The sequence below is a fragment of the Ischnura elegans genome, chromosome 8 (assembly GCF_921293095.1).
Source record: "Ischnura elegans chromosome 8, ioIscEleg1.1, whole genome shotgun sequence".
NCBI classification, from domain to species: domain Eukaryota; kingdom Metazoa; phylum Arthropoda; class Insecta; order Odonata; family Coenagrionidae; genus Ischnura; species Ischnura elegans.
The window spans coordinates 33,344,096-33,361,659 of NC_060253.1; the positions used below are offsets into that span (position 1 = coordinate 33,344,096).

Below are 17,564 nucleotides of genomic sequence, written 5' to 3' on the forward strand. Positions count from 1 at the left end.
GTCTCGATGTCACGCCATTATATTAATATCGCTGATGGTTTTATTGGCTCTCAGCTGACAATTTACTGGTGCTCATTAAGATTGCTGAGTATTCAGCAGTAAAATATGAGTGACCTATTGCTCCTGTCACCGCATGCGCCCAACAGTCGCAATGGAGGGGCACTAAAGATTAGATCATTGCATGAGTAGAGGTCAAAGGATGTCGCTATAAATATACAAATATGAATTCTTTGATGCCATCGTTTCAATCAGCCATCTAGAGCCAAGCGAAGAGGAAGCTGGCCGTGTGGAGAGAAATGTCACGCGTTTTGAGGCATTGAAAAGCAAGCCAAATTCAACCAAGTAAGGTAAGTGAAACAAATAATCTTGCAAATTCGAAGTAGGTCGAATGAATACAAATGTTTAAACTTAAGTAAGCAACAGCTATATTGTATTTTGTGTAATATTTCAAATCCTGCCGCATTAACGGCGGTGAAATATACATGACACAGCGAGCCACGAGAAAAAAATCCCCTGGACAGGGAATCGAACCACGGACCTTTGAGTTTCCGGGCCACTACGCTATCCAGATTCCTAAATTCCCTTGGCAATAGGGTAGTTTCCTTCATCAAAGAAAACGATAGGCATTGATTGCTATTCATTACCCACCATTAGTGTATTCATAGTAATCAAATTATTTGGTTTAAAAAATCCCAGTTTAGAAGAATGTTAATGATCAATTTTCTCAGCTACTCAAACTTAACAAAAACTCAACTACTTAATTTTAACGACGAAAAGGTACAAAGATTGATTCACGCAGAATTACAACGCACACGATTGTAAAATTAAAGTTATAAAATAATTTAAAGAGCAATCTCGAGTTACCTTCGAAATTTCTTCATATAGTATCTCACTGTTTTATTGATTCATCTCTTATGTAAACAAATATTAATTAGCTGCCAAAAATGTTACAAAACATTTATCAATGTATTTGCCTTTTGAGACTGAACATTTTGACTTTAGGAAATGGCACATCATAAGAGATAGGTTAGATAATCTGCTCTAACTCCTATGATAACCGTTAGAATTAGTTTTACTGGACGCTAATGAATAATATTGGTGAATCATGTTTCGGTGTTATTAATTTCGCATTATTTTTCAGAATGCTTGATTGTTGCTTGATGCAACATGCTTGATCCAACAAGTGCTATTTTGAGATCGTACCCTAGGATAGCTACTCCGACATACTGAGGAATCGGGGTGGTGTAGTGGCTAGAGTGTTGGCTCCCCACCCCGTGCTCACGGGTTCAAATCCCTACGGTAGCAGAGAATTTCCAGAGTGTGCCTGATCTGTGCTTGAATGTTATGTGGAAGGCATTTCAAGCGCAATACTCCGTCCGTTGAATGGAACGTTAAGCCGTGGTCCCTCTGGCGCCTTTCGTTAAGAGCAGGCTAATGCCGACGACGGATTTCTCTACAACCTCTCTTCTCTGCCCTTCCCTCAAAATGGCGCAAATGACCTCAACAATCTCCTCCTCCAAATGCCATACCATCCGAAGAATAGAAAATAATGATTTTTAACATGCTTAATTAATGCTTAATCCCTAAGTTTATACGAACATCAAATGAAGATATGAAATTTGTATCCCCAGTTTATACTACATAAAAATAAGTCGCACCCCTAATCTGTCCAATATAAGGACCTGAAGTGCCTCCCCCCCCCCCGCATGGTGTTCGAGGGCGAAAAATTTGCGTACTTTTTTGTCCATTGATTTAATGTTATCCCTTGATTAAGAAAGAATTGATTGATTAATAAAAGCATTGCGATAAGGGCACCAACAGTAGAGAAGTCCTAAGAAAGGGCTTTTAGGATTCACAAATCCATGCGGAAAGGATATATTCGGTTTAGGTGGTATGAGAAGAATTTTGTATTGTTTTTAACGTATATTTGAATTTAAGAACAATAGTAATCAATATAGACTTGGAGTATGGGTCAGGGAAATGAAAAGCAAAATGCTTGCCGATTTTTCGATTTTGATTTTCAAATTTCGAATATATTTCGATTTATCTTCATCAGCGCTATAAAAATAATTGCATTAAAATATCAGACATTAGCAATCTCAGTCAAATCTATTTTAATTAATAAATCCAAAATGATGGCAACCATGATATTTTATTAATAGTGTGGCTACTTATTATATTATATTTTATTATTGTAAAAAATAAAATTGAAAAAAATCGTTCATGCTTGCATGCACTAATTTATTGTAACCATTATTCATTGCCCTGATATGAATATGTAAGAAAATATCGAAATCACTTCCCTGAACTATACTCCAACACTATATTAATTACTATATAAATTGAGGTCATGAAGAAGAAAAAGATTTATTTAAGAACGACTATATGCTCGTTAAACAGCTCTCAGTGGCTCGATTAGATAGTGGCAAATATAATCGATGCAGCGAGCGAGGCCTTCTTTTAAGAGACCCACTATGGAGACCAGCCATTTAAACTCATTCTCCTTCCCACAGTGTGATGGGAGTATATTTGTGAAATAAATCTACACCGATAGCCACGCTATTAATAAAATATCATGGTTACCATCATTTTGGATTTATTAAATTAAATAAATTTAACTAAAATCCTGCAAAATCGTTAGAATTTTAATGACTTTGCCTGGTTTCGCTATTTAGTTATTTTATTTATTTATTATGGGGTTGAGGTGTTTTTCCCCGTCCCATCCCTTCCGAATCTATCCTTACCCAGAGGCGTCGACGGGCTCCTATCGCGGCGGCGCCTCTTTCCTTGTCCCTTCTTCTCCATCCCCTCCCCAGGTGATCGGGCGTTTAAGCCACGGGCTTGGTTCCCGGCCCCAGTATGTTGTATCCCTGAAGGGCTCCCCTTGAGCCCTCATACTCTCTGACCAAAATCAAAGGAAATTGGACCGCAGCGGAGGAGGGTGAGCCAGGGGCCTTCCGACCAACCTTTTTCGAGAGAGAGGATTACACATTGAGTCCACTTCGATGTTTTGAGTCATACCTCCTCGCCGACTCCTTCTTCGGTTTTTCCAACCCTTAAGCACCTATGACTGTACAGTGTTCCCTTCTTCCCTTCCCTCTTTTCTTCCTCTTCCTCCGTCTTCCCGTCTCTACACCCCCATCCTGCCTTCCTATTTAAGCCTTTGCCCACCTTTTTATGTGTACCTGATGATGCTACAAGCGAAACCAGTCGTGCAATAAATATAAAATTGTAGAAATTTCTCCTGCTTCTTTGTTAATCAACTGGACTTCATTTATGTGTTTTTCAAAGCAGATGAGAAATATCCCACCTCTTATTTTCTCAGAGTTCAGCATGAAAGCCCGCGCGCTATTAATAGCTGTTCTGCTGTGGATGCCAGTAGTATTACCAGCCGCTAACAACGAGACAATCTCGACAGATGAATACTTCCTAAACCCAACGCCAACCAAGGACACGGAAAGAAATGACAGACTCGCTGTGGAAGGAAGAGGTATGAAAATGTTTGTTCTGCGTTCCCCATTGCCTGAGAAATTTCATTATTGATCTCGGCAGGGAACGCTAACGAGAAAATACGCGTGTTTTTATAGCTTATAGGTACAAAAAAAGCCACTCTGATCTATACAGTACCCGAAGGCCAAAAAATGGCAGGTTAAACCTAACGCTAATATTTTAAATGATATGACTATATTCAAATGTTCTCATTTCCTATCTACTGTTTTAAAATCTGACTTCTTCCTTGCCAATCCCCCCCCCCTATTAACCTCATCACCACTTGGCCTTCTATCCGCCCCCCCCCCAGATTTTATACTTTTATGTTTTGACCATCCCTCTAACCTGCCCCTGTCCCTTCCTCATTTGGTTTCCCCCCTCCCACATACTGTTGTTGGATATATAAGGCTTGTCATTGTACTCACTCGTTCTGTTTGCCTTGATAATGTCGCTATAGCCGCTGAAACTAGCCGACAGTAAATTAAAGTTTGTGGAACAGTACTTGATTTTTGATTCACCATGAATTTTATTTTACATTAAGTATATTAAAAATCAATATCCCATAGTTTTAAATTAGAATGGCCATATTTTATTCATGAATAATATTGTTTTGTTCGACATGTAATATTGCATTGCATCAGCAAAATTTTAAGGGTAGGAGCTATGGAATTTTTTTACATGCAATGATCCCTACAAAGGGTACAATATTAATAACTCTTTTCCAAAATAACAGACTAACATTAAAATACAGGATAATAACCACTTGCCTGCTGCATTACATCTGAATGTTGTATGCTGTAACTGGCACTGGCCTCCTTTTTTTTGGGTCAGATATTCACGGTCAAAAGGGTTCAGATAGACAGATGTAAATAAATTTAGTTTGATATTCTTACAACCGAATTAATTTTTGAGTAGGATATTATGGAATGAAATCGACAATAATTTTTGTCAGAGAAAAACCTGCGCTGAAATTTTCAAGATAACTGCTCATTGCATATTAAAAATGCTTCTCATTAAAATACTCGACCGATTAGGGTGTAATTTCAAGACGTCGTGGTATATTTGTCTCAGCATTAACCGCAATGCATAAACGCTAATGCCAGTGGCAGATATAAGGGTCCTTGAGACCCCGTGGCGCCTAGGGTAAGGACCAAGGGGGGCCCCGTGACAAGCAAGGAAAAAATAATAACTACGGTCGGCGCCAACGCTGACCTTAAGCATTTGTATAATATCCTTCCGAAGCTCCATAGGGTCGTATCATATATCGTTTTACTCTTTGTTCATTCGTTTACAACAATGAATCATTAAACATTGGTCGCGTTCAGCAGATACTCACCGGGATCGAGAGATCCCACACCGGTGAGCGACCGGTCGTTGCGATCTGCCGAACGGTTGCTGAGCAGTGATCAGTCACGTGACCAAATAGCAGAAACATTCAAAATGGGCGGTAATGCGATTCCTTTAGAAGCGCTGGCGATTTGAATCGCAGGAGACGATAATACTGTGAACACTTTGTTCGGTTTAATTCAACGCGAGACGGGATTCTTTAAAAGAAATCCCTAAGCCGTACACCTCAGAAGAAATAGGCCACGAAATGAAAAATATTACGAAAGAATGGTCTCTTGTTTTCAGGACGATAGCGTACTTAGTCGATGACAAACCTGAAGCCAGTTTTACTTGTTTTTCTTCAGTATCCTGAATTTCACATGTCATTCCTCCATACTCATATCGTTTTGCAACTATAGCACCAGAAGATGTGCTAGTACTGGGCGCAGCCATATTGATTCTCAACATGTTCCAACCAGTGATCGGTGATTTTCTCCGGTGGAAAAAATGGCGTCTGATCAGTAACACCGGTGACCTACCAGAGGGCGTTCAGCAGAAGTTGTCTCACTGGTTCCGCAACTGCTGAGTCTGCTGAACGCGACCATTGTTTAGACGTAATCCTTTAGCTTCTACAGTAAAAAGAGTGAAGAAGAAAGCACGAAAATTATAGGAAAGGCAAAACGGTCGTCTCATTCATCTCTTCACAGGAAAGTTATTTGATTGGTGCATTTCATTGCATGTTTTTATAGACAGATATCTTTGAATTGCAAATAGGTTTTTTAAATTAAAATTTTCCCAATCTTTGATTTTTTAAATGGCCGAAAGTTTGATTTCAATAGGGTAGTTTCCTTCATCAAAGAAACGAAAGACATTGATTACGATTCGTTACCCACCATTAGTGTATTCATAATATACAAATTATTTGAAATTTAGAAATCCCACTTTAGACGAATGCTAATGGTCAATTTTAACCTCATTTGAAAAGGGCCAGATTGGCGCCAATGCGATGCCACTCCACGTGACATTTTATGATATTTCTTGGAGTTTAGGTCAATGTAAGGGCTTTGAAAGAGAAAACATGAAGAATATAAAATGCAAAGATGACAATGATATACAATATTTTAACATAAAAATGTTACGATCGCGTTTTTTATACAGTAAAATAATTTAAAGTATACACATGCATATATAAGAACAGAATAGAATACACAAAAAAGTTTATGTAAAAATATTGTATATCGTTGTCATCTTTGTATTTTATATTGTTCATGTTTTCTCTTTCCCTGAGGATGATTTTAAATAAATCGAAACGTTGGCTATAACTTATTTTACACTCACCTAAACTCCAAGAAATATCATAAAATGTATTACACAAGGTCAAGAATAGAAGAGGAAAAATAACTCCACGTGACATCACAGGGACCTAGTTTCTATACGAGTAGATAGGATTTTTACATCGTCTGAGATTACCAATGCATGCATGAGGCACAGAGCTCACGGAAACATCTCTAATTAATAACCTATTAAAATTGCCTATGGTCGGAAAGTGTCCTTCGTTGATAAGGTATTAATAATCCTTATTTAAGCCAAGTGCTACCTGCTAGCAGTCTGCATCGCAGCAGCGCTCACATCCTCGCCACAAGGTCACCTCACTTTGCGGTAGCGGGAACCAGAATGACGTCACACCGGCTTTTCCCAGCATACATACTTATCCGTCGCGTTTTCGCGCGCTTGAAATTTTTCACTTTTCATTTAATCGCAAAAAATAGATATCGCCATTTAAAAATCTAAAAGTGTGATATTCGTACTACAGGAGTAATAATCTTTCGATTTAGGCAATAAAAAATAATAGGAAACCACTCTATTGCCGAGGTGAAGAAAAGAAAATGAATATCGCAGTTACGTATAAAATATGTAAAATGAAATCCCAAACTTTTCATGCAAGCAATTTGTTTATTTGTTCTTCTTACGTAAAATAAACAAAAAAAGACGAAAATCGTCCCACGGCAATGCACTCCACCATAACGACGATTTTCGCATTTTTGGTAGTCATACGGTCGAGAGAAGTCTTTCTAAACTTAAATTAAAGTCGTACTTGAGGAATATCATGACTCAATCTCGGTTGAGTGGCTTGCCTTTGTCAAGCATCAAACATGAAGAAGCTACTAACATCAATGTCAAGGAATTATTTGAAAAGTTCTGAGGGAAAAAAAGCTGTGAAAAGGAGGAGATTGGACTTAGGTAAACTCAAATAATGAACTTTGTCTGATAGAAAATTTATTTAAGATAACTTTTTGTAACATTTTTTACGATCACATCACCGATTAAAAATAAATTTATGAATACGGATAGAAAAATTGTAAAAGTGGAGCTATCTGTCAACTCTGTCCTCTACGATAACTCATCTCCTACAGTTTACTTATGCGGTGTTAGGAAAATGAGTAAGTTTGCTTGTATGTCTTTTTATTTTTCATTAAATGAGTTGTGTGATTTTCATACAATTTTTAAGCCCTCAAAAAGTAGGCGCCTCCTTAGCCCCACTGCTGACCAATGCTTAATTCCAAATAAAGTTTCGCTTTCAACCTCTGCGACTTTCTACCCCTATTCCTAACCTACCCAATAAAGAGAACATTTTCTCGACGCCATTCACCTATTTAGCAAAATAACTGACTTTTCCAAGATTTACTGGCTATTTCAGCGATTTTTCTAGCGATTGAACGATCTATATCACCAAAAACTCAAATTCACAAGAGAATTAAGTAAAATTCCATGTTAACATCGAATTCTGACTCTGCCATAGGGAAAACTTGAATGATATGCGACGCATATGCATGTGCATATCATTCAAGTGTTCTCTATTACTTGAGATTTCGGTGATATAGATTGTTCAACCGGTAGAAAAATCGCTGAAATAGCCTGTAAATCTTGGAAAGTCAGTTATTTTAGCTAAATATTAGTATGGAAACATGGAATTTTAATATGGCATGCACAATTATCCCTTTCAGTACAGCGGGCCGATATATCGGCTCTTACGTAGTCCATTATGTAATTTGCTATAGATTATAACATTGATATATTAACTAATTTCAGTAAATGTAAAAAAATATTTTGTCAATATTAATCAGTTTTACCTCACTAATAAAAAACGCTTATGAATATGTAATAAAATAACTTTATATTTTTTTTTCCTAGTTGCTACATTTTATGAAAATACCTTCCGCATTTCTCGCTGCTACCCCGAGAGAAGGATGGTAATATGAGGGTTAATGGAGCCATGATGTAGAGGATGAGGATATCACCATTTGACTTTGTAGCAAATTTCAGTTTTCCAGATTTCTGCTCCTTTTTCCAGACGCAATACAATCCTTTGCGGATAATCCTATGATATGCGCTTTCTTCAGAGGAGTGGTCGCGGTGAGGTGTCACGTTCTGTCACTTTTTCTCGGGGTGAATACCCGGAAGAAGTTGCCAATATCTTCGTGTGCGTATAACGTAGGAGTTCATTTTTCTGATTACTCTTAACTCTCGGGCCATAAACCCCACATTATTTTTAACTTCGCTAACAATTTGCCTCCACTGCTGCCTGTCCTCAGACAGCTCCAGATTTCCTCCAAGCCTCCCAATGCCTTGCTTCCAATGGTAACTCCATATTTTAAATGATAGATACTATAAATAATACTTTTCATTTTCATCATCATCATCACTGGTCAACAATCCTAGGATTGGTTTGACGCAGCTCTCCACTCAGTTCTCCTATCAGCTAATCTTTTCACACCTACGTATTTCTTCTCTTTCACATCTCTCTTTACTTGTTCCATATATTTTGTCCGAGGTGTTCCTTTTCCATTCTTGCCTTCCACTTGCCCTTCGACGATTGTCTCCATCAGGCCATCATGTCTCAAGATGTGGCCTATAAGGTTGTTCCGTCTTCTTATTAAGGTTTTCATGAGGCTTCTCTTCTCTCCTACCCTTCTTAGGACTTCCTCGTTACTAACTCGGTCGATCCATTTGATTTTCATCATTCTTCTGTAGCACCACATTTCAAAGGCCTCTATCCTTGCTTTCTCCGCTGCGGTCGTTGTCCATGCCTCACTTCCGTATAGGAGCATACTCCAGATGTAGGTTCTTATAAATTGTTTCATTTTACAATCAGATAAATGATTGAAATAAATCCATTCATTTTTTCAGTAAATGGAAACAAAAGTTATCCCACTCGTATCAAAAAATAAAATGAATGGAAGCAAAATGAGCTATTATGAATATATTACCAATCCTAATTGGTTTTATGTGCTTTTATTGTTTGAAGATCATTCTGTCTTGCCAACCAGGTAACCTCCGGCATTTTGTTTTTATTTTCTATCGGTCTTCCCAGCAAACGTTTTCCAGGGGTTGCACCATCTACACTCTTTTCGTCATCTAGTCTCCCTCTTTTCGTTGCCATTATTGATTTTTTCTAACAGATTTAAAGTTTATGCCAGAAATCTTGTACTTTCTTGCGTCACATCTGGGGCTAAAAACCTAAGACAAATTAAAATCGGTGTATGAAACAAGTGACTTTGTTCGCAGTTATGCGCACAGGTGCAAAGTTAAATACACCAAAGATGAAGGTCGCTATGGAAAAATATTTTACTTTGAAGGTATTCGTACCCGACAGTGGCTCCTAAAGCATGACCTCCGCCACATGTACCACAGTGTAGACCTGTGCCGTAAACACCGTGTTCGGTAATAGCCATTCCGATGTTCGCTGTAATAAAGTGGCTTGGTGGTATAACTGACAAACAGGCCTAGTAATTGAGAGATCCGGATTCGATTCCCAGCTAAGTGAATACTATTTTTCCAGCCTTTATATCAACTCACCAACTTGTCTGTTTGTTTGTCTGTTTGTCTGGTACAAATCTTGTAACTCAAATTTGACTAACTTCCTGTGAAGCAAAAACGCTGAAATTTTGCACACTTCTTCATTTCCGATGACAATACATGAAAATATAACTTTTTCTCTCCAACCTCCCTTTAACCACCCCCCAGTCAACCTATAGCCCCCCAAAACATGTTTTTGATCTAAGAAGTTCCAAATGGTCGATTTTCGTGTTTTGCGACCACAGTAAAAGTTATCCACTTTAGGCATATCCACATAGTAGGCATTTAAAAGCATAGGGGTGGCATTTTGAAACATAGGGGGCTTACCATTCACTGAAAATTTAATAAATATAGTGACTTTTTTAATACGTCACTTTTGGTTTTTCGGGGTCACTGAGTTTTTTTGCTTTGTGTCATATATAAACGTTGCTCATCCCCTGTAATCTAAATATAAAGGCTGGTTTAAAAAAAAATTTTTTTATAAGAGCTTATTTCATTGCGAACTTTATCCTTGATGTATTCAAAATCGGTGATGCAACGCAGGCTAATTTTAGGATTTTTGGCAATTTCTCCTCTCTGACTTTTTATACCACTCTATCCAACTTTTGGCCATGCGTTCTTCGGCATCGACGGAAAAAACACTTATAAACATAATTAAGGTGGCATCCATTAATTACGCGAGGCTTTTAGGGGGCGGAGGGTTTCGAGCCGAATCTTACCCAATCTCAAGTGGGGGACAGGGGAGTCCTGAAAAGTACCTCCTAATTTTTTTCCGCGAGAAATGGTGAAAACATTGCGACAAAAGTGGCGTGAATTGACTAAAAACATGTTTCTCTATTGAAATCTGACTAAACTTTACTCAAGAATATATATCGTGGTTGTGCAAACGCCGCAAAAAGCAGCACAGTAGCTCTTCAATTTTTTAGTCACCGACCAGCCAAAATCAACTTAAGGCTGGATGGCGATATTTGGTGGACCTTGGTGACAGGAAACATAATTAAAGATACACTGAGTTGCATGTTCCACAGAAGTTTTACTTAACCGACCCAGGTTTCGACATTGCACTATGACGTCTCCTTGTTCCTGGGTTTCACCGCGTGGATTTTCTTTGTGACGACAGTTTCGCCGGTGTTCCAACCGGCGTCTTCAGGTCGATGTCGGGATTCAACTTTTTTGGTGACGTATATAGTTCATTTTTGGCGCCAATTTTTCATGCTGGATGCTGATTGGTCCACCTTCTTTTCTCTCGTATGACCCTCTTCCACGAGCTGTGGAGAGGGTAGCCGTCTTCTCTATTCACGAAACCGTCGGAAAAATCGTCGGAAAACATGAATAGAGAGGACGGCTACCCTCTCCACAGCTCGTGGAAGAGGGTCATACGAGAGAAAAGAAGGTGGACCAATCAGCATCCAGCATGAAAAATTGGCGCCAAAAATGAACTATATACGTCACCAAAAAAGTTGAATCCCGACATCGACCTGAAGACGCCGGTTGGAACACCGGCGAAACTGTCGTCACAAAGAAAATCCACGCGGTGAAACCCAGGAACATGGAGACATCATCTAGACAACGCCGCGGAAAACTACGCATCAAATTGCACTATGACCTTTGACAATAACATACTGTACATGTCGAAACCTGGGTCGGTCAATTAAACTTTTGTGGAACATACAACTCAGTGTATCTTTTATTGTGATTCCGGCCAGCCAAAAGGTGGGTCCATATTTGTGACATTCTATTGTAGCATGGCTTCAAATAATTTGATTTCAATTTAACAAATGTTATATTTTTAATGAATCCAACGCAAGCAATCATAGTTTAACATATTTACACTGATACATTTAAAATTTTCAATATTTAAACTAAATAAAACATAATTAGGAATGAAATTTGAGGGCAATTTTGCACCTCAGCACAATGCGAACGTCAAAAATGATTGTTAAAAGGTACATACAGTAGTTAACTTGACTAGTTTCAACACTGCTTCCAACCTTTGCACACTGAACTGTTGACGACACTTTGGACTACTATCTAATTCTAAATTCTAAATAAATATATTTATTTATAAACAAAAGACATGTAAGACGTATTTAAAAGCCGGGAAACTAAATATATTTTCGCAATATTGGTTAAGTCGGTGAAGTGCTTTTCGTTTAGGGATGCTTGTTCCAGAGATCTCAAGGTAGGTTTTAGTATATATCTTTCTTATTTTATCACGCACAAATAATTTCCCATACATTTTTAGATTTGTAAAAAATGTTGTTTCTAATAAGTGCCGTCTCAACAACTTTTCGTAACATACGCTTAGCTAGATAAAAAAACGTATTTTCCCTAAGAACCCATGCTAAATTATCTTAATTTTACCGTCAAATATCTCAAAAACAGCTCTGATGAATCATTTTATCTTTGGATCCTTGAAAGTGCGTCTTTTAAAGAATGTGTGACCAAAGTTTCATCAAATTGTTGTTACTTTTACCGAGGCGCTCCAACTACCGTAAGGAGAGCTAATAATTAATCCCTAAAACAATGAAATAAATACCACAGTCTAGTCAAGGACAAGGCTATGCCTGCACATCTCTTTATTAGCCTGATACCACTAATATATTCCTTGGCGAAACAATACTGCGGAAGCAATATGCTGAGAGGACGGATAATTTGAAAGAGACAAGGATAAATAGCTTATATTTAAATCATTTGAAAGTGTTTATGTATACCAGCTGAGTTAATCCACTAATCGTATGGCCGGGCCAAAAGTCGAAATCGACCATAACTACGGCCTCGAGACATACGTATGGCCTCGAGCGATTCTACTCTGAGCGAAAGGCCTTAAGTCGGGCGGTAGCTATGGCCTAAAGGCCGTAATATTATGGCCTGCCTAGGAGGCGGTCATAACACGGGCCATACGAAATAACGTTGCTCGCCTAAGGTGTTATAAAAGAAACTTACGAAGTGTCATCGATTACATAGCGATTGTTTCTAGAAATATATGAATATTGTGGGTGAGCACATACGGATTCAACGGGCATTGGCTAGATATATTTAAAAAAGACGTCGATTTCATAAGGAGGATACGGGATACGTGTAGGTAATCCGTTCGCATACGATGATGATATTTTCATTAACTATTTCCGTGCGTCAAAAGTTGTTAATTAATTTTTAAGTAGATATAGCGGATGAACTAAAAGTTTGCTTGTAGTTAAAAAGTTAGGAATACTTTTAACGGATGCTCTGCTAAAGTGAACGGAGGAACGGGCCCGTTACTCTTCCCGGAGCCGGCTTTTATTTGCTTTCTGTGCTACATTTGCTAGCAGATTCCTTACTTGTTTCGAAAAGCTGTAGGTAGTTTGAAATATCCGCTATTAAATGTTTTATATTTTAAGATTCTCGTAGCATAACGGTTCATGAGGGAGGATATCTAAGAAACATAGGGCAAGAAATTTTTTTTGGCAGTTAGGCAATCTTCAGTAAGTCGATGCGTAAAGGACAAATGTCGTCCACAAATCAAGGAAAGAATGATAGTCTCATATTGATGTTTTAACTTTATACAGCTACCGAAACATAAGCCTCTGATAATAAAATTAATGAAACTTAAAGTTTCAATTTCATCTTTATATTTCGTGCATTGGCTGGATTTATAAGGCTTTTGGGGGCAAATGATTGCAGCCATTAGACAATAGTTACACCATTGGAAGGAGAGGAAGGGGGTTAGAACTACAATAGGATGTCATGTTCTAACTCTATCCATTACATGCACAATTCACGAATACTGCACGGTACAAATTTCTTCTGCTTCTTCTCGCCCGTGATTTGCGTTCTTCACTTGTTTTAAAGATCTTCAGCGCCTGCCGCTGGATTAGTGTTTAAAGAAAATCCAAATTTATCCTTTAATAAGAGTCCATTTCGGTTAAGGAACATGTAATTAATTTTTTATTCACGTTGGAACAAACTTCCTTCTCAAAAAAATGACTAGTGTATAAAAAAGTGAACCAAACTTATAGTACTAATTATAATTCTCATACTCGCCTGCAGAAAGGGCGTTAAGACTTTTGGCCGGGCCATACGATATGGCCCCTCGAGAGTGGAATCGGTTTAGGCCGTAATTTCGGGTCAGACCATAAGAAACTTACGGCCGGCCGTCTACTACTATTCTACTAAACGGGGCCATACGTATGGCCCCGTTTAGTAGAATAGCCCTGCAGACGCTACCAAACGGAAACAAACCTATTCTCATTCGACTCAGATCAAAAATTATGGAAACTGCTCAACAACTTCAAATACAACAATAAGTGCTGAAAATACAAAAAGAGCCAGCAGTAAAATCATTATTCTTTTTTCCTAGGTGACGGAAGGAAGAAAAGATTCCTTAGAAGAGACATGAGGATGGAAGATGAAGCCCACTCTAGCTGTTATGAAAGTAAATTTCAAAGATCTAAGTATTTCCTACACCTAAAAATACAGACAATGGCTATCCTCACTTCCGGGAACATGGCTAATGGAGTAATTGTTTTCTCGCAGGCGTGGATGGGCCTCTTCAGTTCATGAAACGCGAGGAATGGGATCTAACCAAAGGACCAGTTAGGATGGAAATGAGACCGAAGTACATAGTAGTCCGCGATGGAGGGAAAGGCTGCTCCACAATAAAACAATGCGCTGAAGTGCTTCGCTTGATGATAAGTGCGAATTTGGAAAAACCCTGTGATGTGCGGGAGAACTTTTACATCGGAGGGGACGGGAACGTCTACGAAGGAAGGGGATGGCACGTGGAGCCTTACCGGAACCTCAGAGGGTTGAGAAAAAATGCACTGACGGTGCAATTCTTGGGGAGTAATTACGACGATGACCAAACTCGCAAACAAATAAGATCCTTCCGATCTTGGTTATCGGCCAGCCTCATGACGGGAAAATTGACAGAGGGCTTTAAAATCATATCCATGAGACAACTCCTTGTCGATACCAGGTTTACGGGAGAAAGACTGAGCAGAATCGTCAGCAGTTGGGAAGAAAAAATGGGCGATGAACAAATCTCTGCATTATGGCAATACTCGATTCCAGGACATCTTAAAATGGTCAACAGAGATGAGTGGAAAGCTTCGGTATCGACGAAAATGCTAGACACCCTTCCGAGTAAAAACAATAGAGTAATGATTAGCGAAAGTGGTGATGACTGCTTAGGACAGGAAAACTGCAAGTTGTGGATGAGGAAAAATCAGAAAAGTCTAATCGGCTATTACGGCGACCTTTTTCACAACTTTTACATTGCGGAAAATGGAGATGTTTTTGAAGGTCGTGGGTGGAAGTTCAAGGCACATTGGAATCTACCTAGCATTGACAACAGCTACTTAAGTGTCCAGCTTATAGGAAATTTCACCTCTAAAACCCCGACGAAAGAGGCGATTAACTCGCTCAAGCAATTGGTTCAACTAGGGATCGAGCTCGGGAAAGTATCATTAATGTATCAAATTACGTCAATGCGGCAACTTTACCTAGAAGAAAACTCTTTAGGCACGGCACTCAGGATATACGCTGAAGGATGGCACCAGTGGAACGATGAAGGATCTGTTATTTTACCATACTTGAATCTTAATGAAAGAGAACATTACTACGGAATTTCGATTAGGTATGTATCTTATTCTAATGCCACTGTCATGGTGGACGATGGAGGTGACAGATGTTTCACCTACGAGGAATGCAGGAGAGTGCTCCAAAATCAGCCCTTACAAAATTACAACTACTACATTGGTGAAGATGGACACATACACAAGGGAAGCGGGAATGAAGTATCCAAGTGGAATTCTATATTTTACAGCGATTCAGTAATAACGGTTAAATTTCTAGGTTCATTCGAAGAAAATGTTCCTCTTCCGTTAGCTTTGCGCGCATTCAAAGGTCTCATGGCTAATATCTATATCAGAATTCACCTTCATCCTAACCCTCACATTAAGCTGATTTCATTTAGAGAAACATATAAAACGTCATCTCAGGCTTTGCGCGGACTAGACCACTATTTAAGTTCCCTCGACGCATGGACAAGTGACTTTAGCATCGTATTCTTGACGGACAGTCCACTTTGGGCTAAGACGTTTCCAATAATTTCCTTCCAAGAATGGGATCCATACAACGAAGGTAGAGTTGCATATATCGAAACCGATTTGAATGCGCCTCTGCAAAAACCTATCGAATATGTACTGGTCGGAGAGTTGGATTTGGAATGTGATCCATGGCACTGCTGGTCATTAAGAATGCGAATGAATTTTTTCCAAGACAATTTCTACGTCCGAGACGACGGTTGGGCACATGAGGGACTAGGATGGAATACTTCGCAAAAGTGGAAGACAAAACTGCTGAAAAATAACTTCCTAGCTGTTAAGTTTCTCGGTGAGTTCCAAAACAGCCTTCCCTCTTATACGGCAATGTACGGGTTCTGGCGCCTCATGAAGAGCGGAGTCGATTCGGGTAAGCTGTCGAGGGACTACAAAATAATTTCCATTCGACAAGTATTCGATGACCCTCTGAGCCTAGGTGATAAGCTATGGGAAAATATTCTGACTTGGGACCATTGGTCGATAGACTCGATTCCTCTCTTTTCGGAAGAGGCTGTACCTCCTAAACTTCCGCTGTACGTGAGAAAAAAGCAGTTGAATTCTACGGTTGCTAAGGAAGTAAGAGAATTGGCTGACATTGAATACGACAAAAAAATTCCATGCATATTGGTGATGAATGCAGGCAACCAATGTTTTAACGCAGACGAATGTGCGGTCGCTGTTCGTGACGCGGAAAACACGACGTTCTCATCGTTTGGGTTTGAACCCGCGAGCTTTTACGTAGGAGATGACGGTCGTATTTATGAAGGCCGCGGTTGGAGCACTCTCTATTATGTGTACCATTTACCACCATGCTACGTAGTATCATTCCTGGGGAAATTCGATGAAAACACCCCAACGGAAAAGGCGATTTCAGCATTCCATGACCTCGTCACAATGGGTAGATACCATGAAAAATTCGACGAATACTACAAAATAATTTCAATAAGAGAAATTTGCAGATACTCGGGCTGGATAGGTCAATCTCTCTACGAGTCGATGTCGGAGTGGGAACATCGTATAAATACGGTCTACGATAGACAGTGCATTTCACCACCAGAAGAAGAAACCCCATTCCCTTCAGATACTAGGAACCCTCGTCCTCAGTGGTATATATATGGCTCATTTATGTGAACAGCATTCGTACAGCAATACAATTCGTACATCAATGTGCACAGACTTATAATTAAACCTTTGTCATATTATATTCAGTCGTGAATATTATTTTTATTTTTATTGTGGTAGACGGTGGTAACTGACACCTTTAAAGTTCCTGACTACAATATTTAGATGAAAGTAAGTGCAAATTTATAACAAGCTAGCATACTATGGGACTACTTTTTTAAGTTGCCAGTGATAAACATTTAAGAAGAGTACTGGAAAATAGAGTGCACTGAGGTAAGAATTTCATGTGATATGCTCCGTCCATTCCATGGAATGTGAAGTAGTGGAACGACCGGGCTGTCTCCTGGTTACTATAAAACTTCCAAAAGCCTTATTCTAATGCGCATGCGCCGTGACTGCTGGTGCTGCCCTCTCCACCGCCGCATTGAACTACGTGCCGAAATGGCACAGTAGGTCCCGCCAATAAGTAAGAATTGAACGCACTCAGAAGAAATGGTAGTAAAGATTGTCACGCTCATACAAAGAGTACGATAAACATAGCACATAGGGCAGACGCCCAGAGCCATCTCTTGGCAAATGCATTGGGCTACATCGGGGGGTGGGGGGGGGGAGGATTGTTGGACTAATAGTATAATCGCCCAGCCGAAAACACTGGAGATAGCCTGGATAGCTCGGTGGCCTAATATG

The 17,564-nt window shown here is 39.2% G+C and overlaps 1 protein-coding gene across 1 annotated transcript; it reads left to right on the forward strand.

Annotated features, from left to right (window-relative positions):
• Window positions 1-248: 248 nt before the first annotated feature.
• Window positions 249-16,966, forward strand: LOC124163379. Its single transcript, XM_046540254.1, has 4 exons — window positions 249-347; window positions 3,326-3,490; window positions 14,012-14,086; window positions 14,188-16,966. The coding sequence occupies exons 2-4, from the start codon at window positions 3,334-3,336 to the stop codon at window positions 16,884-16,886; spliced, it is 2,931 nt and encodes a 976-aa protein (XP_046396210.1). The 5' UTR covers window positions 249-347; window positions 3,326-3,333; the 3' UTR covers window positions 16,887-16,966.
• Window positions 16,967-17,564: the final 598 nt, after the last annotated feature.